Source organism: Caretta caretta, chromosome 10 (assembly GCF_965140235.1).
Source record: "Caretta caretta isolate rCarCar2 chromosome 10, rCarCar1.hap1, whole genome shotgun sequence".
NCBI lineage: Eukaryota > Metazoa > Chordata > Testudines > Cheloniidae > Caretta > Caretta caretta.
This window is the reverse complement of record NC_134215.1, coordinates 63,334,604-63,361,523: the sequence shown is the minus strand read 5'-3', so window position 1 is coordinate 63,361,523 and position 26,920 is coordinate 63,334,604. Positions and strand designations below refer to the sequence as shown.

Sequence of the window (26,920 nt, the reverse complement as noted above, 5' to 3'; positions counted from 1 at the left end):
AACGAAGCAGAGGTCCTGTGGAGAAAATAGCGTTTGATCCCATAACTGAAGATCATCATAATGCATGCACACAAGATGGCTGAATTAAGTTTGCACAACCTTTTTTTGGCATTTTCTAATTGAGTGCTCCGCTTTACAACTTCCATATTTTTATTAGAGTTTTTTAATGTAATTTAACATACAGTATGAATTTTATATTTTCTCAATTTTTATAATTTCAACTAGGGATGTGTGTTTAAACTATAAATCAAAATTAACTGATTAAAGGAATAATAGAATCCATCTCACTCTTAGTTCTCCTGGCTCTGCAGCTCTAATGAGTGTAAAGAGTTATTGTTATGCATGTAGCAGATATGACTGTATACACACACCCTCAAAAGGAGCATATCTATGGAGTAAAAAACTGCCAGTCACCTTTCAGACTAGAACTGTACTTTAAAATTGAAGACTACACAAGACTACAGATCTGTAACAATTTTACAATGTGTCTCAGCCTTCACTTGTCATGATCATGGTGCCACAGTGCTTCAGTATGCACCTAAGCAGCAACTGTTGATTTCTGGAGGCAGAAAAGGATGTGTCTGCATCTTTGACATCCGACAGAGACAAATCCTGCATACCTTCCAAGCGCATGACTCTGCTATTAAGGCTCTTTCGCTAGATCCTTCTGAAGAATACTTTGCAACAGGCTCAGCAGAAGGTAACATGAAGGTAAGATTATTGAAGTGACTGAATTTTTATATGAATTTTACATAGAGAAAGCACAGTGCATTATGCTGATTTATCTTAATTTATTATGGTCTTCCTTTCTGAATATGTTCTTGTTTTCCTTTGGATTTCTTTTGCCTGCAACAGTGCTATAGTAATTGTTAAAAAACAGCCAGCTTGATCTATAGGGTAGTCACAGTAGCTGTATAACATCAAATTCTAAATAAGAATTTTAACTAGTTGTATTGGGGTAGTGCCTAGGAACTCCAGTCGTGGGCCAGTACCCAATTCTGCTTAGACACTGCAAAAGCACACTCCCTGTCCCACAGTGTTTGCAATCTGAATACAAGAGGAAAGACAATAGGTGAATGCAACAGAGAGAGAGCGTGCAGAAGCTTTGCCTTAGCTAAACCATGCTATAGAGGTGCAGTATGTTTTATAGTCAGATAAGACAGGTTTCAGAGTAACAGCCGTGTTAGTCTGTTTTCGCAAAAAGCAAAGGAGTACTTGTGGCACCTTAGAGACTAACCAATTTATTTGAGCATAAGCTTTTGTGAGCTACAGCTCACTTCATCGGATGCATACTGTGGAAAGTATAGAAGATCTTTTTATACACACAAAGCATGAAAAAATGGGTGTTTACCACTACAAAAGGTTTTCTCTCCGCCCACCCCACTCTCCTGCTGGTAGTAGCTTATCTAAAGTGATCACTCTCCTTACAATGTGTACGATAATCAAGTTGGGCCATTTTCAGCACAAATCCAGGGTTTAACAAGAACGTCTGGGGGTGGGGGGGGGTTAGGAAAAAACAAGGGGAAATAGGTTACCTTGCATAATGACTTAGCCACTCCCAGTCTCTATTCAAGCCTAAGTTAATTGTATCCAATTTGCAAATGAATTCCAATTCAACAGTCTCTCGCTGGAGTCTGGTTTTGAAGTTTTTTTGTTTTAATATCACAACTTTCATGTCTGTAATCGCGTGACCAGAGAGATTGAAGTGTTCTCTGACTGGTTTATGAATGTTATAATTCTTGACATCTGATTTGTGTCCATTTATTCTTTTACGTAGAGACTGTCCAGTTTGACCAGTGTACTTGGCAGAGGGGCATTGCTGGCACACGATGGCATATATCACATTGGTGGATGTGCAGGTGAACGAGCCTCTGATAGTGTGGCTGATGTTATTAGGCACTGTGATGGTGTCCCCTGAATAGATATGTGGGCACAGTTGGCAACGGGCTTTGTTGCAAGGATAGGTTCCTGGGTTAGTGGTTCTGTTGTGTGGTATGTGGTTGCTGGTGAGTATTTGCTTCAGGTTGGGGGGCTGTCTGTAGGCAAGGACTAGCCTGTCTCCCAAGATTTGTGAAGAGTGGGGTGGGGGGAGAGAAAACACCTTTTGTAGTGGTAAACACCCGTTTTTTCATGCTTTGTGTGTATAAAAAGATCTTCTATACTTTCCACAGTATGCATCCGATGAAGTGAGCTGTAGCTCACGAAAGCTTATGCTCAAATAAATTGGTTAGTCTCTAAGGTGCCACAAGTACTCCTTTTCTTTTAGTCAGATAAGAGAACCCCTGCCTCCTAATGGCCTAAACCTACATCACTGAGCTTGAGGACTCTCCACACTTTGCAGAACTGGGTCCCAAGTCGGAAACTCATTATGCACCAGTGTTAATTAAATTTGAGCCAGATTCTGTGCCCCTATTCCAGCAGAGGGGAATTCTTAGCTGGCATAAAAGCAGTTTGTATGCCAGACACCCCTCCCATCTCCACTCCCATCATATGGAATAAATCAGAAGTGGGGGCATAGGGTGCGGCATGCAGGTAACAGAGAAGGCCAGGATGAGGTGGAGGAGAGCTCAGCTTCACTACATGAATTCACAGTTGGTGTATGGTCGCTTAAGAGACTATGGACAGCTGTCATCCATTAAAGCAGCCCCTAGGCTGCTCTAATTTATGCCAGTAAAAGAGCATCTTGAGAATCCTGGAGCTGTACAACTTCCTCTCTGACCATCCATATTTTCTCTCCCTTCTTCTGTGCTGAATGGGTTTTGATGCAGCAAAGGTTTTGATCCAGATTCTCAATAGAAAGGGAACATTTTAACCTCATTCTGTCTTGTCTGTCATTCTCTTAATATAGGTCTGGGGACTCACAGGCTACGGGTTAATTCATTCCTTTAAAAACGAACATGCCAAACAGTCCATATTCAGAAATATTGGTGCTGGAGTCATGCAGATTGAAACTGTGCAAGACAATCGCATCTTCTCCTGTGGAGCAGATGGCACACTGAAAATGAGAGTTCTACCTAATGCTTTCAACATCCCTGCAGGCATTTTTGACGTTCTGTAGATTTACGCTGTTTAGGCCTGTTTTCTATACAGTTCCGTTAAATAGCTACAATGCAGTAATATGCATTAATGAAAGGAATTATCGTACACTGCTTTCAGAGCAATTACTGCAGCATTAAATATTATATGAAACACAAAAAGACTGACTTTTAAAGCAGGGTTCTTGAGCACTGCATACATAGATTGGTGGGAATGGAAATGCATGTTGTGCATTGTAAAAAACAAAGAATAAAACCCATTGAAGTCATAGGTAGGTTAGTGCTCAATAACCTACAGCAAGCCTCCCTTAGTAAGTATCTTACACAGATTCTAACAGTAGCTGCAGACATATACAAGTACTGTGGCTAAATAAAGTCAATAAGCAGTGTGTAATGTGATTCAGGTTTTATTTTTCTTCCAGTTCTTGCCACTATGAAGCATGTCTACAACCACTCATTTAAAAAATAGCCTGTTGTAATGAAGGGTATTCAGAGTATGGAAGAATTTGTAGGCCAGGAAAGTGTAATAGATGCAAAAGCTGTGGAACAATGTGCAATGAAGAAAGTACTATAAGACACATGTATTGTTTTATGCTGATATTTTTACCAGGTAGTATTAAATACACAGTTGATACTATACACTGCACATGGACACGTTTTTAAAATGCAGTGTTTTCTTTATTTGCACATTACTTTTTCTTTGATGGCTGTTTTATATTTTGGAGATCTGCCTTTACATTAGAAATGTAATGTGAACATTAAATGTTTGTAGTGAAGAGAAACATGTTTTTAGTTAGCTTTTAGTTTTGAAACTCTTATTTGTCCAGGGAAAACAAAGACTTCCTTAAATGAAGCTATAAAAGAGAATACCACTGTAACATACAATGCCACATTTCAGATAAATGTCAGGCTTTATGTGGCCAGCTAATAAATAGTTGATAAAACTGGTAATTTAAGTTATTACCGCAGCATATTATATAAACTATGCAGAGTTCAGTATTGTTTGCTTGTAATATACTAGCCACTGTTGTCACATTTAGATGTATTTTTCTGTGTAAACAAAAACCATGTTCTTAATAAGATATTGGAATGGATGTCTGTGTATTTAAATGTTAACTAATTGTCCTACTTCTTCAATGAGAATTTTGGTGTCTGTGCTGCAGTGTAAAATATAATGGGATAAAATGTACCTTTCTCCAAAGGGGATTTTAATTGCAGGTTGTGAAGTACGGATATGAAAGAAAAGGAAGTGTCATTTGTTAGTTTTACCTTTAAGTTAAATAAATTCCTTTTATTTCATGGAACAGGTTAGTTCCTATGCAGTCTTTTGTCTTGCACTTAAACAGACTTGTTGAAACTTCAGTATCATGATTAGATCTGTAGTCACCATTAGAGCTAAAATTGCCATTGGCAAGAAAAGAGGTTTGCCATCCGACTTCCTCTTGGGTTTCGCTGCTCCCAAGGGGTGCAAGATTAACAGAACTGAAGTTCACTTTCTACAGCACAGGCAGCTGCACTCCACTCTCTTCTGTAGTATCTGGCTGATGAATCTTGCCCATATGCTCAGGGTTTAGCTGATCGCCATATTTGGGGTCGGGAAGGAATTTTCCTCCAGGGCAGATTGGAAGGCCCTGGAGGTTTTTCGCCTTCCTCTGTAGCATGGGGCACGGGTCACTTGCTGGAGGATTCTCTGCTCCTTGAGGTCTTCAAACTACAATTTGGGGACTTCAATAGCACAGATATAGATGTGAGGTCTTTTTTAGGAGTGGTGGGTGAAATTCTGTGGCCTGCATTGTGCAGGAGGTCAGACTAGATGATCATAATGGTCCCTTCTGGCCTAAATATCTATGAATCTATGAATCTATGAATCTACATCATCCTGCCAGCACAGATTCAGTCACTTGGGTGAATTAATTCGCCTTCCTGCTTGTTCAGTCCTTGGGCTCTCTGATAAGGTTGCCCACAATGGTGTCAATTTGATGGAAACAGTCATTGGTCTGAGACCCCCTAGTTCATTTGACATGCCTCAGATCAGAAAAGTTTCCCTTTCCAGCCTGCATTAAATTTGTCCTAAAGGTGAAAGGTTTCCTAATCCTGCTGCTATTTTTCCTAGCCAGTGTCTCCTCAGTCAGTTTTTAATTACAGTAGTACTGGTAATAAATCCCAGCTCTAAAATGTGAAATTTAAAATAAGTATTTTATGTAGTCAAAATGAGCAAAACAAAAACATTCTAAATTTGTAGTTTAACAGCCTAAAGCTAAATTAAGTAGATTCAGTATATGTGATTCTTTTTAATATATTGAACTTGCAACTTGAGGATGTTACTCACAAAAATGAATTAAAATATAGTGCAGCAAATGACAATGATATTTAATGCTTCTGATATTGTTTCTGGCAGCAGTTCCTGCTTCATCTAACCACTACATATTTTGAAAAGGGTTAATATAACTCAAAGCAGGTTAATTACGTATCCGGGCACTTGTTACACACAACACTTTCAAATGATATCAAAGCATCTGACTTCAACTTACAATCATCAGAAAAATCAAACTTCAGGTGGAAATGCATCCTAGTACACCTACTTTTGTTTTCACTGCCTATGGTTTAGTGATTATGTTCACAGCAAATACACTGAGCAACCTTCCCATTAAGATCACACTTTTTGTTGGGTTGGAGGTGGAAAATGTTATATGCAAGATCCCCCGCTCTATCTCTGGATAATTATTTTTACTATGGTTATGTGAAGATGAACTTTCAGCTGAAACCCATAAAGACGAAGGAACTTTGAGTGAAGTTTAACAACAGATATATGTAGTCTTCATTCAGAAAGATTAAAATGAGCTTTAAACTATAGAGATCTGTTCTTCCCACCATTTGGGAATCAGTCATTGATGCAGTTAAGGAGGAAACATTGTGGTAGCTATGCTAATATAATTGATTAGAAACAGGGGAAGAATGTACTTATATGGAATTGAGATAGCCAGCAATTCATAGGGTGTTATTCGTGAGTAGAAATGCTCATTACTCTGCCCACTTGTATTTATTTTTTATGCTCCCTTTTTAAAAAAAAGTTAGTTGTTTACATAGTCACAATTCAATTCTTAAGAGAGAAAATACAGGAGTACACAGAGAGAACAAGTACTCCAGCTACAGTGCCCTTCACTCTAGTTCACCTTTACCTTGGAAGTCTTTGGTGGGGTCCAACTGTGGTCAGTGAGCTCTGGCCTCCTTAAGCTGAAACAGCTTCCAACAGCTTGAGGTGGTGAAAAATGACCAACAAAAAAACCCAGAGGGCCGCCCTCCTGTCCTTTTATAAACTACCAGTCTCCTGTGTCATGTGACTACCTGATCACTCTCAACAGGTGAGCATAGACCTCTACCAGGTGATGCCCCTGATAAACTAACTTCTGGTAGAAGTCAGCCTTTTGTCTAGGGTCCTCCTATTTAACGAGAACTATCAATATTTAACACTTGTACATTGTTAGCCCTGTGCTACTACCTCCCCCCTTGGGAAACATGGTGGTAAAAGGACATCAGAGAAAGAAAGCAACCAACCCCCACATTCAAAATGGTGTCTGCAGGCTGATACAAACAGATGTTCATAATTTCAACAGAATTCATTTGTTGTCCACAGAAAATTTCCCCAAATCATCACAGAAAGCTGTTGCAAATAAATACCCTACTGTAGAGAGTAAGATATCTTGTAGATGGCACATCACTATTTTGTGATGACTCTAAAAATATGAGTGATACTGAGAACATAACCCATTCAACAATGTTCCTTTGCCTGGTGTTTAATTTGAAAGGTTGGTGCTGACTTCTTTTCAGTGTGTGGGAGTTGAGATGGGCAGGGGCAAATTGCTAGTGAGGGTCACCTGCCTGTGCAGGTGGCTGCATTGATGGGGGAGGTTTCCATCCTGTAATGCATTTTAGGCCAAATTCTCAGTTTAACATAGTATAGGTCTGATAATCATATTCATTGTGCTTTGCTTTTTTTTAATGAGAGATGCTCTAGCAGCTGGCCAGTACAGCAGTTCCTGGGAACTGTTGATTTGTTTTTATCAGCTTGTAAAGATACCAATGGATCTGAAGTTAATTAAATTCCTTCACACAGTGCTGCCGAACACATGGAAATTGAAACTCTGGCCTATTTGCCTTAAGCACAAAGGCCTGATTCGCCTCTGCCTTGCACTGTCATTTCTATCCATTTAAAAGTGGGTGTTAAATACTACCATTCTAATGTGGTAACATATTACACCCACTTTGCACAAGTGTGACTACATGACTATGCAGGGCTCAAGCCAGTGACGAATCCGGCTCAAGCAATAGGAACTGGAGCAGAGTTTCAAACATAGTAATTTAAACAAAAAGCTACATAGTCTAGTTGCTAGTAGTCAAACTATTAAATACATTATTCTTCAAGGCCAAACAAACTTAATCCCTTCCAGCCTCTAAAATGTCATTTTTCCTAGTGATCAAGATCAAAAGTTCCTGGCTATATTTTCTTAGCTGCAACTATCATTTATTTGAATGCAATCCAAGACTAAAGTCAAGCAGGACAACCGGTTTCCTCAACAAGCACTTTGACCAGTACATTCAGTCTCATTCAGAGTTTTAGCTTGTTGGTTTTTCTACAATATGCTAATCCAATGGTACAGTCTTCATTTGTGACTAGGAGTTTTGTGTAAATTTGGGCCAAATTTGTTGGAAGCATAGTAGGGCAAGTTACACGTCCATAAAGTGGTGAGAAAGATGAGGTTAGATCAATCAAAAAAATGTTAAATACAAGGAGCTTCACCTGCCCTGACTACATTTCCTGCTGTAGCACCTCCTCCCACAGAATACCGAAGTTCACATTTCACTAGGAATCATTTACATCAACTCTGTATTTGCTTTCTGGTTATTTAGTAGTTAGCCAGATTTGTCAAATTTCAGGATGCTTGCTTTTTTCTGTTGGCTTTGACTTATAAATATGGAATGAGTTTTTAATAAATTTATTACTTTGGTCTTTACGGTATTTACTTAAGTACAAAAATTACTGTTCCTGATCATTTTAATAACTGTTCATCAATTTTTAAAAAAATACCGCAACTAAACAAAATTCAGAGTTGATGCAAAATATTAAATGCAAATGATACAAAGAAGCTTATTTGTAAACATTGTTTAGACATTTGTGCTAAACTATAATCACTGACTAGAAGATAATTGCAAATTAAGAGTAAAAACAGACCCTATTGAACATAGTATTGTAGACTAATCAGTATACAGTAGATATAATTATGGCCTGCATGGTAGGGAAAAAACAAAAATAAGTTTCTAATGCACAGCTCTTTCTCTATAAAGCCAAGAACTGCCTAAGTATATTTAAATGACACAAAGGGGTCTGGTCTCCCCTTTATGCACACACAAACAACCACTAACCTTCAATAGAAAATATGTGTGTATACTAAAGGGAGGAGATGTATAAGATATAGCTTTAAATAACCTACTTAGCCCAATATGGCCAGCATGGTGGATCATTTTAAAATAGCATTCAGCTGTCAAAATCTACAGGGTACTGCATTAAATAGCCATTCTCCCATGTATACAAGTCTCTATCTCTTAGACTATAGGAAAGCATAGCAAGAACAGATTGTGCCAATCTTAACTCAAAGCTTGCATCTATTTGCTTCTCTCTCAACAAATCAAAAGCAAAAGTTACCCTCATATCCTTAGTATCAGTAACATATAGCACTCCACATGCTATGAATGCATTGCCAGCTTTGGACTTGGGGTATGTAGTGTTGATATGTTGAACGACTGAAAATGTCTCTTCATCAATATGTGCTACAATGATATTTTCATCAATAATTGAGGCATAGATAATCCAAAGACCCTTTTCATCCACTGCCACGTTGAAGTACGTCTTGGAGTTAGAAAAGAGGTAGTGGCGACCATCGTGTAAGGCATTTTCAATTGTCAGGGTTCTGAATGATGCTGTATCAAGCTCAAATCTGAAAGAAACAAAATAAATATTTAGGATGCTTTTTTAAGAATTTGCTTTTCATACATAATTTGGATAAATTCTTAGTAATGAAGATGTCTCTCGGGAAGAACTGTCTTTCCTTTATAATTTTTTAAAAACAGGACAAAACCTTTGCTCAAAGTGTTTAGGATTTCCTGACAAAAATAATCGTGTGTGCTCATATCACGCTGCTTGTGCTTGTTAGGGAAAAAGCATCTCTCAGAGTTTAAATAAATACCATGATAATCCCATCAAAACAGTTAATAATCCTTCATCTGTCTTCCCTGGATGTCTGGTGAGAGCATCGTAACAAACCGGCACCCAACACTCACATCTCTTTCCTTTAGATTTGTGCCCTGTAAGCTGCCACCCCCAGTTCTGGTTTGGTATCGGAAGATCTTTTCTGGAATGAAGCACGAGAGAAAGGGACAAAACATTCTCATTAGAGGAGATCTGCCTCTGGAAAGACTGCCAGAGGAGATGAGACAAATCCAGAGTTTGATAACTTTTTGAAATGCTGCAAAACCTTGTTCTTTGATAAGGTTTTTCCAACAAAGCAACATTCGCAACATCCCCCAGCCAGCTCCCCCTACACTGAGTCCCTCACATAAAACTATGACCCCCCCCAAGAAGAACTTTCTATAACCCAAAAGGGAGAAGAGCTAGAGACTCTATGAAGTCCACTGAAGACTTTGCCAATCTATTCTGCATGGAAGTAGAATTTCTGCCTGAGGTACTAATAACTGAAAAGTGCGGTTGACAATACAAAGGCCATCTCTTAGCAGTAGGTACCCTATCATATTACATTGTCAAGATAAGTCGAGGTTGTTCAGGTAACAAAGTCTGAGAACATTTAAGGTGCAAGGAACTGGAAGCGTCTTTGGCAGAACAAACAATGTATGATCCCAGCAACCAGTTCACAGTCTTTTCTCACTGTATCCTTTTGATTAGGTGCCAGAGATACACACCTGCCTGGGGAGACACTTTAAAATACAATGGTGTTTTTGGCTCAGATCTCAGAGACTCAGCCGGAAACTTGAAAGCAGTTGGAATCTTTAACTTGTCCTTGAAGTCCATTTGCTTGGCTCTTCCCACAAGGCTGAATTTTGTTTTTGATTAGCACTGTCTGCTCAACTCCTCAATAAAAACTAACAAGACACAGATGTGGTGGCATGAGCAGTTCCAGGTTCAGACGTAGCAGAGGTGGGGTGGGAAAGCCATAGCAACTTTCTAATTATGTGCAATCACATTGTGAAGTCGGCACTCTACAAGGGAGCTTGCGGGCTCACCACGTTGCCTGGTAATCACCTGCCACCTGAGTACCGGTACATGGCAGTCCATGCTCAGCACAAGTTAGAGACCACTACTAGAAGCACTAGATTGCATGTGACTTTGTGACTGACCTACTGCACTGCCATGCATATGTGCCAACTTAACAAGAAGGCCTGGCATGCCAAGAAGCTCCTGTGCCAAAGGCAAGTTGCACTGTGTCCTACATTTCATAATTACGTGACGTGATGAACATGATCCAGGGGGGTGTCTGAAACAACAGACGATCAAGACAGTGGGCTGAACTTTCTCGGGGCCAGCTGAGTGGGAAAAGGAGGCTCTAAGCCACCTGTTCACCTCCCCTAGTCATTGGGCTGAACCAGTCCCTAGCATAAGGTAGGGCTTCCGTATGAGTGCTCTAATTTACACTGCTTTGAGACCTTTTTGCACCGCTGAAACAGCAGGGCTTGCCCCTGCGATGAAGATCTAGCTAGCTCAAAATAGTTAATGTTTGTAAAGACTGATTCATTTCCTTGCTTTCTTTCTCACATGCTTTTTCTGTGCCCTGATCCCATCATTAGACCTCCACTCCCCAGTTAGAGCCTCATTAACTTCAGTGGGATTCTACCCAGGGCAGGGGTCCAACTGCAGGATCAGGGCCTAAATTTGTCAGAACGATACAAGTTATAAGATGAGAGCCTGTTGACAACTGATTCTCCTGTCACACATTGTGGGCTCCACCTCTGAATTTGGTGGCCATTTCTAGTAGCAGCTAATGGAGAACTAGTTATCCATTTAGTTAGATACCACTATCCATTCACCTACCCTTCCTATCCACCCTCTCTTTCCATCCATAATCCCAAAAGAAACCCAAAGATACTACAGAACATGTAGAAACAGAGAACGGAGTGTATTACCAAAAATGTTGGGGGGTTTCCCACTGAAGTTCATCTTTGCCCTTTTAATCTCCATTCACGTTCCCTTTTCTCATTACTTCTTGTGCCTTCCAACCAGGGGAATGCAAAGCTGCCATCAGGCTAATCTTTGACTTACTTCACAATGATACTGGTTCCTCCTTTTTGATAGTATAGACAGTTGTTATATATCACATGGCCACATCCATAAAAGATCCCCGGGAGGCTAATGATCCTGTAGCTGTCATTCAGCAATGCATTTGCATTCTCATATTCTTTTATGATGTTTCCTTAGAGAAGGGAAAAAAGGAAAGAAAACCAGCCAGTTGGTTTACTGAACTGACATCTCTACTCTCATCCAGATACAATTCTATCAGAATCAAGTTCCTGTCAATCATAGCCATATTTTTTAACATTTCTCAGAGTGCTGGAACACAAAAACCCAGAGACAAAGCTCCATCTAAGACCAAATTATTGTGTTTATTATTCAACGTTTGTATTGTGGAAGCATCTGGATTCTCCAACAGTGGACTGGGACCCAGGTCACTCAGAATCCAGCCCATTTCCATGTTTTTCCTGTTCTCTCTCTCTTTTTTTTTCCCAATTTTTTTAAACCCTTAAACTTATGAGCCACAATTTAGGAAACTGAAGTCACAGGGAAATGGTAGGATTGATGTAAAAATGAACAAAAATAAGACACATTAAAATTAGGCTTGGTTGAAAACTTTCCCTTTAAACTATTTTGACAGAAAATTGGATTTTTCAAATGAAGGAATTCTTTTGCAAAACTTTCTGCTTTCCACAATTTTTTTAATTTTTTTTTGGTCAAAGCCCAAAAGCAGTTCAGCTGAAAAATGTTTGGTTTTCAGCCAAAATTTTTCCTCTTTCCACTGAAAAGTCAAAATTTTCCAAAGCCCTTCCACATTTTCCAAGCAGTGCTAATGAATACCTTTCCTGAGGCTCCAATAGGTGTGTCCAGATATATTATGAAAGCAGATGAAGTTTTCAAAAAAATGTGACCGAGACTTGGAAAAATTGAGGCCTCCCTCCACTCACACTGATTCAAGTTTGTTGCTATTCTTCCAGAACTCTTCTGTTGGCTAAGGTGGGGTCACATGACCCTGTGAGCCAAGGTAAGGAAGTCACAGGAGAAAGTCATTGATGCTGTGGCACATTTAAGGCACAAAGGCCTTTTAAAAGGTTATACTAATAAATTATTAGGCAGACAATGAGGACTGTTCCAGCCCTAGTTTATAAGAAGAAAAAATTATACTACTTGGGTTTAAAAATAACCTCCACTGTGCAGTACTGCTCCTGGCTTTTCAACCTGTGGGGCAACAGACCTCGCCACTTTAAAGCTCACTTTCACTCATTACAGGTTTTTACACACCTATATTTCTAAAAATACTGATTTGGCTGAAAAAAGGAAAAAGCAATATAGGAGCAATCTATCCACAATTATACCCATGGTACCTGAAAAATGCAGTGTAAGCCAAATTCGTTCATCACTTCTATTTGCAGGTTCCCTCATCCATGTTCCAAATGTTTGCTGTATCTTACCCATCTCAGTGGGGCTTCCTATTGATTTAATGACGCATTCTAATAGCAAAGAGAAAAATAAATTTGGATCACCCCCAACCTCTGCAAGTAAACAGTAGACTTTAACAGTGCATCATATTTAGAATAAGTTACCAGCTTTTTTTGGGTGGTACCCATTGGTTTTCTCATCAGCTTTTCCTACGAGCGTGTCATCATTTGGTATGGCACATGTCTCACCTAAAATTGGGGGACAGAAAACAAAACCGCTGAATAGGTTTGACAGATCTGGGGCACATTGTCAGTTGGTGTAAACTGCTCCACTGAAGTGCATGGACTGTGACAATTTATACCAGCTGAGGATCTGCCCCTTTGTTTCTTATATATCAAGATTTCTTGCAAGCAAAAAAAAAAAAAAAAAAAGCGTGGAATATGAAATACAGATCATTCAGTTTAATACTTATCCGCCTCCATTTGTCACTTGTTAAGGTTGTGTCAAAATTGAGAATTGCAATTTTATAAAGTTGGCTATAAAGATAAGTTTGGGGATAATAACACTAGCATATGCTATGTGGCTTCCATGTTTATCGCACTTTAAAACAATAATTCTTGCTTTCTTTAAGCTAAACATGTCAATTAACCAAATTAAAATACTTTTTGCACTTGTCAAACAAATCCTTACACTTAAAAATACACATAAGTGACTAGTAATGCATCCAATAATAAGACAGGCGTAGAAGCCAGACATGGGGAAAGTCTTCCCTCCCCACTATTTCAATATAAAAAGCAATTCTCTTCACACATACGCCCTTTCACAGATTTCAGTCTGCTCCAGTATGGCATATTGTCCCTAGGTGTATGTGTGCAAAGCTGCAGCCAGAGCCTTATGCTTCCACAGTTCTCATACCTGATGCAGCAACATCTTATATGCAGTCTCTCCCTTTTACAAATAAGAAAGTCTTCCTCAGACCTTCGTGGGAGCAAGGAGTCAGAGGGCTTGTCTGCACTGTGCTTTAGTCCACATCAGAGGGGTGTAAATTTTAGTCCATGCTAGCATGTCATGCACTAACTGGTCCATGTGGACCCTACTGATGCACACTGAAAGTTCACTAATGCACACTAACATAGTACTGGTTGAAACAGGACTACATTAAAACACACAAGGGAACTTTTAGTAGATGCCAGAATGGTCTACATGGGACAGTTAGAGTGCATCACGCTAGTGCAGACTAATATTTACATCTCTTTGGGGCACACTAAAGCACCATGTAGACAAACCCAAAGAGAGCCCCAAACTCTGTTCCTCCACATGGAATTACATCTTGCTGACATTAGGTTAGTGTCATGAGAAGCAGCACAATCTTGTGGACTGAGCACAGGACTGGAGCTATGAATCCATGAATTCTAATCCTGTTTCTGCCACTGGCTCACTCAATGGCCTTGTCTAAGTTATTTGGCTTCTCTATAACTGTCCCCAGATGAAGCAGTGATGCTGGCACAAGACAGAAAGTGGTGGAGAGATTTCATTCAGCCCCATTGTCTCTGCTGAGCTGACAGACGAGAATCAAAGAACAAGATAATGGTCTCCACCTTATCTACCTATGGGGTGGCTGTAACGTGTTTGTGTAGTACTTTGAAGCTGTACACTTCTGAGCCAGTTCCTACCACATTTGATTGTACTGATTGATCTCTCTGAGCCAGATGGGCCCCTACAGAGGAAAATCTCTGGATTTAGGGTGAAAAGCAATAGAAGGGGAAAGAAGTGCTGATTCCACCCCTACAGAAGAAGCAGAGGGTTCGATTTCTAAAACCTTCACACTCTACCTTTCTGTCTGCCTTGGACTATGCAGTGAAATATACAACTTGACTTACAGGGGAACTCATTTGAGTGTTCACTACCACTGCAGCCTTTATTCCCTTCGTTACCCTGATAGGAAGGTTGGGCTGGTTTCGTTTCCCTCCTTAAAAGTTTTCAGCCTATCAGTCTACTTTGGGACTACATAATTTTGTTAAACAACAGAAATGTAAATGCCTTGCTGTGAGTTGCTAGGGAGCATGTGCGGCACCGTTACAGTTGAGGCAGATGAGACGGCAGGCAGCTGTCCAACTTGTCCGTTGGTATGATGAAGAATGTTTGTTTGGGAACACTAGAGGCTGATAAACTCACATGTAAAACAGCTACAAACCACAAGAGGGGGTATCCTCAGCGGGCAGCAGGCTCAGTCCCATTCCTGCCTTTAATGAGAGTACCTCTACTAATGCACACCAGAGCTTGGCTTAGTGCTGACAGAACATGGGGCAGCCGTCTTACACTGCTTCTTTTCTTAATTGTAAACAATGCAGAGGAGGAAGGGAGCTTATGCACTATGTATCCTTCCCCCCCGAAAAGCAGTTCATAGAAAGAAAAGAACAGAGACAAAGCTGGAAACATTTTCCTATTGGAAAGAACTCTGTTGTTGTTTTTTTAAAACGTTCTTTTGTAATGTTCCCTAAACTATTCAGGCTCCTTTACTTATTCTGCAAAGCCACAGCTGCCTTTTCAGCACCAATTTATGACCCATTTTTGATTCACTTACAGAGAGCCTCTCTAAGGAACAGTTCCCAGTTCTGTTTTTACTTTAGCATGGCTGGAGGTAGCCCAAGCTCATTGTAACGCCATTCTCCCAACCCATGCCACCCTGTTGATCTGTTTTGTTCACTATTTTATCCTGTCTGATGTGTCAGTTGCAAGCTCTTTGCGGGAGGGACTGTCTTTTGTTAGCTGTTCATACAGTACAATACAATGGGGCCTTGATTGAGGTTCCTGGGCATCAAGGTAATACAAATATTACATTAAAACAGTGCATTTGTTGAACTGCATGCAACTGCAGCTTGACGCTCCGGAAGGAAGAAATAGATTAACTGATCCATTTCCCCTGCAGTGCTTCTTGCTCTTTCCTCTGGCATGCCCCTCACTCCCACCTCTGGTGCAGCACAATATGGAGGATTTCTGATACAAAATGAGCAAATGAAATCATACTTTACCCCATCCTTTTACAAAGGGCATAGGGATTCTGGTTTTGGGTGATGAGGTCAGAGCTGTCCACCCTTGAGAGCAGATGCACAGACATCCCATCTCAAAAAAGACCCAACAACTCAATCCAGATGTGGCTTTTGGAAGTGTCCACAGCCAGACTCTAGTAATCCTTATACAGCCCCTTTCATCCCATGATGTCAAAGTACTGTGCCAAAAAGGGTAACTAGAGTTACCTTCACTGTACAGATGGAGGAAGGATAGAGCAGGGGTGGGAAAACTTTTTGGCCCGAGGGACACATCTGGGTATGGAAATTGTATGGGGGACCATGAATGCTCATGAAACAGAATTGGGGTGCGGGAGGGGGTGAGAGCTCCAGCTGGGAGTGTGGGATCTGGGATGGGGACAGAAATAAGAAGTTCAGGGTGCAGGAAGGAGCTCCGGGCTGGGGCAGGGGGTTGGGGTGCAGGTGTGAGGGGTCCAGCTGGGGCTGCAGGCTCTGGGGTGGGGTAGAGGGGTTGGGGGTGCAGGATGGTGCTCTGGGCTGGGACCAAGGGGTTTGGAGGACAGGAGGGGGATGAGGGCTGGGGGAGGGGGTTAGGATGCAGGAGGAGGGTCAGGTGTGCAGGCTCCAGGTGGTACTTACCTCAAGCAGCTCCTGGAAGCAGCAGCATGTCCCCCCTCTGTCTCCTATGTGGAGGCGCGGCCAGGCAGATCTGTGCTCTGCCCCATCCGCAGATGCCAACCCTGCATCTCCCACTGGCCGTAGTTCCCAGGCAATGGGAGCTGTGGGGGTGGCACTTGGGGTGGGGGCAGCGTGCGGCGCCCCCTAGGAGCCAGAGGGGGGACATGCCACTGCTTCCGGGAGCTGCGCAGAGCCATGGCACGTGCAGAGCAGGGGCAAGCCCCTTCCCCGCTCTCCGGCTGGAGCACCGGAGTGGGGCAAGCCCCAGATCCTGCTCCCTGGCCCAAGCTCGAGGGCCAGATTAAAATATCTGAAGGGCCGGATGTGGTCCCCGGGCCATAGTTTGCCCACCCCTGGGATACAGGTTCAATGACTTGCCCAAGGTCATACAGAAAGTCGGTAAAAAAGTGAGAATAGAACATCTCTGTCTCTACCATATTAACCAAGACAGCACAACATCTCAGCCTCCTCCATGTTTTGAATACTCTAATAAAGAGTTTTAATATCTCAACACAGATGTTTGTCTTTGCTGAACCCTTCGCAAGAAGCAGAATGGCTAGTTTGGAATAATATTGTATCTTATACTTGCCAGTCACTGGGAGCCAGATACATAGGATTTGATTATCTTTTGAAATTCTCATATCAAAAGCTCCCCAGAGCTAAGAAATTACACCCCTGAAGTTTATGCTTCCCAGACTAATTCTAATTAATGTAGTTAACTGTACAAGCAGCTCTCCTAGATGGCAGTTTATCTGAGACTGTGGAACAGTCAAGGACCAAGTCAATGTTCCTGATGAATGTGCAGTATTTGGGTTTGAGAATAGTTATATTCTCCATGAACTTTTAGCTGAAAGAAACGAAAAGCAGCTAAGATTAAAAGATATTTTGCACTTTGAGATAAACCACAACTTGAGAATCTGCCATTTGGAATTTTCATTTCTTACCTTGTCCAAAAAAGATTAGCACCCTGTATATTCTGACCATAAAATATTCTGTCTGAGGTTAATAGAGTTTATATGACACTAAAACCACTGTTTTTGGAGGGATGGGGGTGGGGAGTTGTGTGTTTGGTCAGAGTTTTTTAAACAGTTAATAACAGCAACACTATTAATACAAAACATGCTCGGAGATGCATTTCCTAACTAGTTATTGTCTTCTTTCTGAGGAAATCAAGTTTTCTTTATTAATTGTTTAAAAATATTAGCTAACTAGATTCTTTTTAGTATCTGTATTAGCATCTGAAACCATCGTCTTAATTTCAAGTTGTCTTTTTCTGGTTCCTTTTTGGGACACAAAATGTAACAAGTTAGTTTAGTTAGTTAAACTATTAAGTTAGCACATATATATGTTTACTAGACAGATGTGCTGGCAGGGTAAGGGACCTGTGGACAGCCAGTGATAGTATGAAGTGTTTTGCAAAATTGATCAAAACTATCAATGTTTTACCAGAAACACTGTGTGGATTGAAAGGCGGCCGTTTCTCTAAATTGCAATGTTGTATTCACATTGTGCTAACAAAAACAAGATACGGAATCTGTGATTATTGTGTCAAGAGTTAGTAAAATAAAGCCTACACTGTATATAAAAAGTGCACAATTAACATGTGGAACTTACTGCCACAAGATATTATTGAGGCCAAGAGCTGTTAAGGATTCAAAAAAGAATGGACAGATTAAAAAATATACAGAGTTACATTAGCTAGGATAAAAATGTTTACTATCTCAATATAACCCTGATGTTTCAGGACATAAACTAACCATGAATTGCCGTGGTTAAAAATAAACTCCTTCTGTAGGCATAACATTGCAAAACCATACCTTGGGAGGGTATTACATCTTCCTCCAAAGGACCTTGGATGGGGCATCAGATTGGTGACAGGATACCAGATTAGACAGCCCATTATTCTGATCTGTTTATTCCTGTGTTTCTATATTTCAAGTTGAAGTCAGACTTCTGCTAAACTGTTCATTTTATTGTTACCTAATCCTCTCACCTCATTTGTCTGTTTAGTCCACCTGTTGTCTCCTGTCTGATACCTATACTTGAAGTTATTAGAGGCAGGGACTGTCTTTGTCACTTCTCGGTACAATGCCTAGCACAATGGAACTCTGCTTCTTGATCGGTACTATCAGAACATGGATAATAAAAGAAAGAGAAAAGAAGAGATTGAAACATACTCTGTTTGATACTAACTCCGTTAACTACTTACAGTGACAGCTCATAATAAGAACTGCATTTTCATCCTAGCAAATGCTGCAGAATCACAGTGAGAAAAACTACATATATATTTCTAAAGCAAGTACTAGCCTTGGTTCACCTGAAGTCCTTTAACCTAAGGCTGACATTGCTAATGGCTGTTAATATCCACTTCCCCAGTTATCTTCCTTTCACTAGATAAATTATATGGTAGACACAGCAGACAAAGCAAGGTAAAGGGCTACAGCAGCTGAAATGGCACAAGATGAAACCGAGAGCATTACTCCCAACAACTATCAAGAGCTCTGTCCTGAATGCTGAAAAAACACCATGTTCCCACTGCAACCCTAATTACTAGAATATGAAATCCAGTATTAATGGTGAGATCTAATGATAGCTCCACATGCTTCAACATTAATGACAGCATCAAGTTATTGTGACATTCACCTTTGAGCTAAACTACAAAACTAAAGAAGAAAACCCACTTTACTAAGCATGTTCACAGATTATTTCCATTAGTCATTATTAAATTCACCTTATTCTGCATCTCCACATAGCAATTACAGCATTTATCTTCTGATGGAGTTTGGGGTGGACTACTTTGATCTCGTTAAACAGGGACATCATCTGCTCAGCAAAATTCTTCCCAGATCCACTAGGAAGATTTCAACTGTTGCTATAAAGCCTGAAATATTCATTGGTTTCAGTGGATGTATTGTGCATGTAGGGAAAACAGGACAGCAGGGTTCATTATGAGGACCCAAGAGGAAAAGTTTGCTTGCATTCCCAAAAGCGACTAAGCAAGACAAATGTGATGGTTTTGTAGTATCTTCTCTCTACTTTCCTTATCCTGTGGCTATTCTGAGCTGAGATCTTTTAGGATTATCACAGTACATTGTCTTGCTTCCAGCACCCATCTGCTTGAGTCTCTTAGTCATCACCTCCAGCTCTTCTAATTGTGCCAACTCTCCATTGGCAAAATCTGGCTCATTCTCTTCCAGGATGTGGAAATGACTAGAACTGGGTCCTTAAAATTTCATTTTCTGCCATTTTTTTCCACAGGAGTGTCCTGTGATGATCGTGGCTGAGAGTTTAAATAATAATGAGTGATTTCAACTGGAGACAGCTTAAAAGGCCTGATTTCCAGAGGGTGGGTGCTTAGGACTTTCTGAGCAACATGCTCCTTGTCCATGTCTCAAATTGGGCACCCAAAAACTGAAATATCTAAAATCAATAGTCACTTTTGAAAAAACTTTGGTCCCTCAAAACAACAACACTCAGTACTTAGACAGTGATTATTTTCAAAGGCAAATGTTAATACCCAATAAAACACCTCATTCTCTTTATTAAAAACTATCTCCTTCCTAAATATACAAAAAGAAGACACTCAAATATATCCAGAAAGCCAGTTTAAAATGCCAAGCACAGAAGGAAGCATTTAGTTTAGACAGGCAATAATAGATATTAATACATTCTTTCATAACATGCTGACACCAACCCTTCCTTCCCACAAAAGTGCTTAGCTGAAAAGAATACTAATATCTTATTCCTGTATTAAACTCTGGTGGGGTGGCAAGATGCTCAGCACATTTATAACTGTCAACTCTTTTACGAAATACTCCTGCTGCGTAGAGAGCAAGTTGTTTACTGCTAGTTTTCTGGTGGAGAAGAGGATAAATGGAAGAATGCTAATTGATAGGACACTGCTCAAGCATAGCGAAGAGGAACTCTTCCAGAGATTTAAATATACTTCAGCTATGAGGCATAATTTCAATCTATTTTTGATTGAAAAAAGAGTTATCTTTATAAAACATGGATAAATGCTTTGTTTATTATATGCTACTGTGACTAAGGACAGAGAACAATGGCAAGGAGTGTATTACGTAAACGAAGAGCATGAAGTATCATTGTTACATATTTGTCATGTATACACTGCCTCTTGTAAGCGTAAAAGAATTACAAACTACGGGTGACACCTCAGCCCACTGGGCCCTGTACACTGGGTAAAAAGCCCCATTTTCGGCTGAGGGAGGAAGACTTGGCTTTACATGCTGGTTCTGACAATTATTTGCCATGTGATGTTGGGCTAATCACCCATCCCAGTCGAGCCTAAGTTCTCCTAGCTGTACCATGGAATCAATGATATTTCCCCAAAGTAATTACAAAATGGAATCAGTTGTATCTCCTGGAGGTGCACGAGACCTACCTAAATAATATCTGTACAGTATTTTTATGACCGGTGACCAGGAAAGGTGGAAACAGAACTCAGGAGTTCCTGATGCAAAGTCCCATGTTAGGGTGACCAGACAGGAAGTGTGAAAAATGGGGACAGGGGGTAGAGGGTAATAGGCGCCTATATAAGACACAGCCCCAAATATCGGGACTGACCCTATAAAATCAGGACATCACCCTACCCCATGTTCATTTCTTTTGGACATGCAGTCTCTGAGGGTGGCACTACCTTCTCCTCCAACATCAAAAGTTCTTCAAGTCTAACTCAATTCAGCAGCTGAGTAGGCATTTCACTACACAGTTAATATCCGCACACATACATACACCACATGAATATTTAAGATTGGCGTATAAAAGACAACAGTTTAGCAAAAATTTGTAAAAACAAAAAAAAAACAAAAAAAAACCCCAACACCTATTTTCAAATTTTTACTGTTATTTTCATTCAGCTTTCTCAGAGCCTTTCCCTCCCATAGCACACACTATTGATATTTGATGTGTTGTTTTCGAGTTACCCTTCTTGGGAGTTAACTCTTGAATCCCCATCCCCTCGTAATTCAGAGATTTCACTTATGTTCCACCCTTATTCCATCCAGCAGAGAACACCACATGGAAATTTGAGAAAGCATGGGGTTGCTATAGAGACTGATTACAGCCTCATCTTGGCCAGGGCACTTAAGTATTTTCTTAACTTTAAGCATGTGAGTAGTCTCAGTGGAGCTAGCAGAGTTAAGCACACATCTAAGTGCTTAGTGGAAATGGAGCCCTATAACAGGTGTAATCCTGCACCTGCCATAAAGGAAAGCATGAGAATAATGGAGGATACCCCAGACACCAACACTGACCTGTGCACTTGCTGCTGTACATGTTCTCCTGAACCTGGGATTTTGCTTTGCGCTTCCCTGGTGGCCCGGGAGGACCTTGTGGCCCTGGGGGTCCTGGGGGCCCTGGCTCCCCCTTTGCACCTAGGTAGGAAGCAGAATAGATTATTACAGTTGCTGGAGGTGAATAGACCTCCTCTCAGCAAGGGACACTGTATGCATTGGATCTGATGTATTGAGAGAGACTTGCAGGAACTAAAGCCCTTACCCATACCTGGAAATGACCCCAGCACAGCGGCCTGCTTCAGCAGATACTGGTTAGAGCTGGTCAGAGTTCCATCCAGCAGCGATATCCACTGCAGGAGTAACAAGCTGAATGCTTGTCTATTCCCAAACAGAGACCTCTCCTCATTTGTGTTTACAAGGGAGCAAATGGCTTTGCAGTGACAGAGCAGCACTAGGTATCCTGTCTGCTCTTGACAGACATCGATTTTAATAGCACCCAGTTTTTTTAAATAAGCCTGGTGCTTGTCCCACTGTCACAAATAAACTGGTTTCCAGGTCCTTTCAGTGCCTGGGAAACAGCAACAATGGAAGAATGGAGAGAACATTGAGTTTTAATTTAAAGCAGCGTTGCCTTATATCACTTTGTTTTCTGAGCTCTCAGCATCAGAGGCTACAGTGCTATAATTTTAGGCAGCATTTATTTGTAGCTGCCAATGGGCTTCCTGCATGCATTCCTGGGTGGAAATCTGCCTGTCATTTTCTAATAGGAAAAAACTACACTGTGAGAGAGTAGGAGGAAATTTACTATGTGAAAATGTACGGGACAAGGATGAAATTCACACAGCCCAAAGCCTGAGTAAAAAGGCTTTTGTGGGGAACTACACTAGGCTGGGGAGCATAATCCCATGGACAGCTCTACCAGCCTGCTTCAAAACCCTCCTACATGCTGGGCTGCCCAGGGGTGAGATGCAGCCCAGCCCTGCTGAGCACAGGGTGTGCAGAGTCTTCCTGTGCACCTGCTAGCCATTCCCCATGCCACAGAACTGCTATAGTTCCTCTTTACTGGGAACCTCCTGAGGCCCCAGCAGGCCTGTGGGAATGTCACTGCAAGTGACGACCATGTTTAAGACCATGAAAGCGCGAATGCAGGTACGGTAGAAATACCGTGGTAGTACGGCTATAAATGGTAGTGTGTGGCACTGGCCTGCAGAACACTACAGCACTAGAGAAGTGTAGTCTATTTTACTGTGTTGTATATTTCTGTGCTGCAGGAGAGATCTTAAGGGTGCTTCTTCCTACCTTCTGATATCACGTCATTGTTTGCATCCCCTTTGTCCCCCTTCGCTCCTCTTGAACCTTTTCCTCCTGGCATCCCATCTTTGCCAGGTAAGCCCAGTTCACCAGGGTCTCCTTTTTCTCCTTTCTCTCCTGGATCACCTTTTGGTCCTGGTAAACCTAGGCATGAGAAATTTGTTCGCCATTACTGGGAGTACATACATTTATAAGACTGTCATTCCTAAGGTCAACGTACCTTTCTTTATATTTTTGAAACTCACATCATGTATTATTTATGCCGTACCAGCCCAGTTGTTTTCTTCACTCTGAACTTCCTCAGTTTTGTGGCTTTGAGCCATTTTTTTATGATTTAACATAGCTTTGTAGCCAAATCATATACACTATCCATAAAACGTGTTAGGATACATGGTATATGATGCATAAAGCCCAAAGGCTACATTTTTCAGAAGTGTTCACTAATATTGCAAGCCTGGCTTGAGATACCAAGGTTCTGATTTTCTGAGGTGCTAAGCATCCACAGCACCCAATGACCTGAGTGTGTTCTGGGTGAGGAGGGAGTATTCGGTTAAAAAAAAAAAAGTAAGTATTATTTTACCTTGAAGTCCACTAGCATAAGTTTGTTATCACTTGGGGAAGGAAAAAGAGGGAAACGTCTTTGACAAGAACCCACTCAGAACTAGAATATAACCCAGGAGTACTGACCTCTAGCTGTCTACTCTAGCCCCTAGTCCACAGTTCCTTCTTTCATCATTATTTTTAGTACACAACATTTCCTATATGGATATACGTATACACACACACACACAAAACTTTGTTTTCATTCTTTCATTTCTCTTTCTTTGTTAGCCAATGAAGCCTTCCTGATCCCTAACTTTTTTCTAGCATTTAGGAAAACAATTTCTCCTAATGCTTCTTTTATCTCACAGATGCTGACCATGATTTGCAGGGCATTAAACAGTCATCTACACAGCTCCGCTTGCCTTTCTTTTAAGACAACACTGCACTCATTGTTGGTAGACTAATAACTTGTGCCAACGAAAACAACCCCTTCCCTTTCTAGTAAAATTACCTTTGTTGTGTTCTTCACATTTTATTTTTCTGACATCATGACAGAGCACAGCCTTCATTTCCTAGTAATGTCCTCGTGCTGCCTCCTCATCCTGCCTCCACACTAGCTACAAGCATGATCAGTCCATATACTTTATGCAGCTGATTACCATTGAGTAAAATATTCAACAACATCTTCTATTGTTGAGTCTTATGACTCCCAGCCACCTCATCAGCACATTTTGCAGTAAGGGGGAAAAAATGAACAAGACGGGTTTGTACACAATTCGTGTGCCAATATTTTGTCCTGTCTGCGTCTCTTCCTCTTCCCCAAAGCTGTGCTAGCATTGGAGCTGTAAATGTATAAATCGCTGTCAGCTGGAAATAGATCATGTGGGTTGGTGGTGGCTACTGATTGTAGAGAACCTCGGGTTTTTTACATGTAACTCAACTATTTAAAATGATGCAGTGAAATGGGGAATATACTTAGAGTTCCTGACTCCACTGAATTCAATAGTGAAACTACCCCTGGATTCAATAGGGCCCAAATTTCACCCCTGGTTTCTAACTTGCAAAATGTGTTGAAAAGAGCTAAAATCTCAGCCCTGGAGACTGAAGTCTTCTGCTTTTCCATGGAACTGGTACCACACAGGCAGTGTCAGTTCAAGCTTCCCCATACCAACCTGACAATAGCTTCTAAGGCACACCCTTAGAACAAAGGCACTTCAGCCTCCATGCCCATTCAATCAATGGCCACTTTGCGGAGACTGCCAACAAGGAAGGCAGTCATGCCAGCTCCTTTGGAAGTAAAGCAGCATTCTTGCCACCACTCCATTCCACTCACACATTGAGTGCACACCTGCCTGCTGTCACGGTGACATATAATAAAGACAGGGTCTCCCCAAATTGCTGAAACCTTTTCAAAGGCTAGCTGTGGTCTCAAGGCCATAGATGGGGGGGGGGGGGGGAATGAAAAACTCTTACAATGACAGAACACAACTCCCATTAATAATAATTATTTACATGTGGAAAATGCTAAGATTTAATTAAACTGCATTAGATCTCTCTCTCTCTCTAATTAGGACTGTACTATACTCTCTAGAGTATATCGACTGTGGCCAAATTCTCCTCTCAGTATAGTGTAAATCAGGAGTAAGTCCATAGAAGTCAATGGAGTGGCACTGGTCTAAAGCTGGTGAAGTCAACGGGAGTTATGCCTGTAGAAGAGAGAGCAGAACTGGGTACTATATGTCTTATTGGTACAGGAACTCCTCACTTAACGTTGTAGTTATGTTCCTGAAAAATGCGACTTTAAGCGAAACGCTGTTAAGCGAATCCAATTTCCCCATAAGACTTAATGTAAATGAGGGGGTTAGGTTCCAGGGAAACTTTTTTCATCAGAGAAAAGACTATATCTATATACACATACACACACACACAGTATAAGTTTTAAACAAACAATTTAATACTGGTACACAGTGATGATGATTGTGAAGCTTGGTTGAGGTGGAGGAGTCAGAGGGTGGGATATTTCCCAGGGAATGCTTTACTGCTAAATGATGAACTAGCAATTGGCTGAGCCCTCAAGGGTTAACTCTCACACTCTACAAGGCAGCAGGAAAGGAGGGAGGGCAGACAGAGACAGACACACACACCCTGTGTGTATTTGAGAGATAGAGATGCGCATTTCCCCTTTAAGTATGAAGAGTGGCATCAGAAGTACACTGCCTTGTTAATTAGATCAGCAAGCTGAGACCAGACCACTGCAGCCCCCTCCATCCGTGTGTCCCCCCTGCTCTATGGAAGATGGGGTAAGTGGGATGCAGGGGCAGGGAGGAGGGGGACACCCTGACATTAGCCCCCTCTTCTTCCCCTTCTTCCCCTCCCTGGCCCCCACAGCAAGCAGGAGTCTCAGGGAGAAGCTTCAAGGCAGAGGACAGGAGCAGCACATGGCAGTGGGGGGAGGGACAGCTGAATTGTCTGCAATTGGTAGCCTGCCGAGCAGCTGCTGCATAGGGAACTTAGGGGAGCGGGGAGCTGATGGGGGTGCTGCCGGTCCATCCTGGTTCCAACCACCCACCAGCTAGCTGCAACGGGCTGCTCTTCCTGTAAGCAGTGGACAAAGCAGGCGGCTGCCAAATAACATTAGAAGGGAGCATTACACAACTTTAAACAAGCATGTTCCCTAATTGATCAGCAACGTAATAACAAAACAATGTTAATTGGGTCAACTTTAAGTGAGGAGCTCCCATAGTCTATAACATGTGTAAACCTTTCCTGGTTTCCTGAAAAGATGGGGCTGGCAATAATAATACATATACTGAAACTTATTTCCTCTGCTCAGAGTCTATAAGTAACTGTACTTGTGTATAATATTAATGAACTCTTGGGTAAAATAGGATATGTCTGGAAAGTACCTATTTTTCCTCTTCTTCCATTTACTCCTGGTTCCCCCTTTGGCCCTGGGATGCCAGGGATGCCATCTGATCCATTGTAGCCGGGTAATCCATCAAGTCCAGGAGGTCCTGAACAAACCAACAGGAGAGTGTAATTTACATTAACCAAATACTATTTACACTTCATCCTTAAATCCACTGCATTTACTGTATATCAGCAGTTCTTAGAACCTGCCATTATTTGGGTTCAGAGCGTAGCATGTCCTACATTCCAGTGCAATGGCCTTCAATTTCTGATAACCAAGCATGAGTCCTAGCTTAAAGGTAAAGGGTAATATTTTCCCCGTGATCTTTGAGCAAAACTGTGATTGACATCAATTGGTGCTGCATCTTTTGCCTCCAGAACAGTACAGAGAAGCAGTTTGGGTCTTGTTCATGGACTCTTAAAATGAGGGTCCTGAAGAGGCCC

At 41.3% G+C, this 26,920-nt stretch overlaps 2 protein-coding genes across 6 annotated transcripts in view; one reads left to right on the top strand and one right to left on the bottom strand.

The window, feature by feature from the left end:
- The window catches only part of DMXL2 (Dmx like 2), a 113,892-nt gene extending 109,553 nt beyond the window's left edge, over window positions 1-4,339 (top strand). For 2 of the 3 annotated variants that reach the window (XM_048865803.2, XM_048865801.2), the window contains 2 exons: window positions 494-711; window positions 2,849-4,339. In XM_048865803.2, coding sequence (XP_048721760.2) covers window positions 494-711; window positions 2,849-3,058 — 428 coding nt within the window. In that variant the 3' untranslated portion in view covers window positions 3,059-4,339. Of the gene's footprint in view, window positions 1-493; window positions 712-1,777; window positions 2,130-2,848 lie in introns of those variants that run through there. The other variant, XM_048865805.2, reaches the window with a different exon arrangement.
- Window positions 4,340-5,384: 1,045 nt separating this feature from the next.
- Window positions 5,385-26,920, bottom strand: part of GLDN (gliomedin) — a 35,501-nt gene continuing 13,965 nt past the window's right edge. For 2 of the 3 annotated variants that reach the window (XM_048865807.2, XM_048865806.2), the window contains 7 exons: window positions 26,473-26,580; window positions 23,012-23,167; window positions 21,731-21,850; window positions 12,915-12,998; window positions 12,696-12,821; window positions 11,362-11,512; window positions 5,385-9,028 (listed from right to left, as the gene is read on the bottom strand). In XM_048865807.2, coding sequence (XP_048721764.1) covers window positions 8,569-9,028; window positions 11,362-11,512; window positions 12,696-12,821; window positions 12,915-12,998; window positions 21,731-21,850; window positions 23,012-23,167; window positions 26,473-26,580 — 1,205 coding nt within the window. In that variant the 3' untranslated portion in view covers window positions 5,385-8,568. The remainder of the gene's footprint in view (window positions 9,029-11,361; window positions 11,513-12,695; window positions 12,822-12,914; window positions 12,999-21,730; window positions 21,851-23,011; window positions 23,168-26,472; window positions 26,581-26,920) is intronic. The other variant, XM_048865809.2, reaches the window with a different exon arrangement.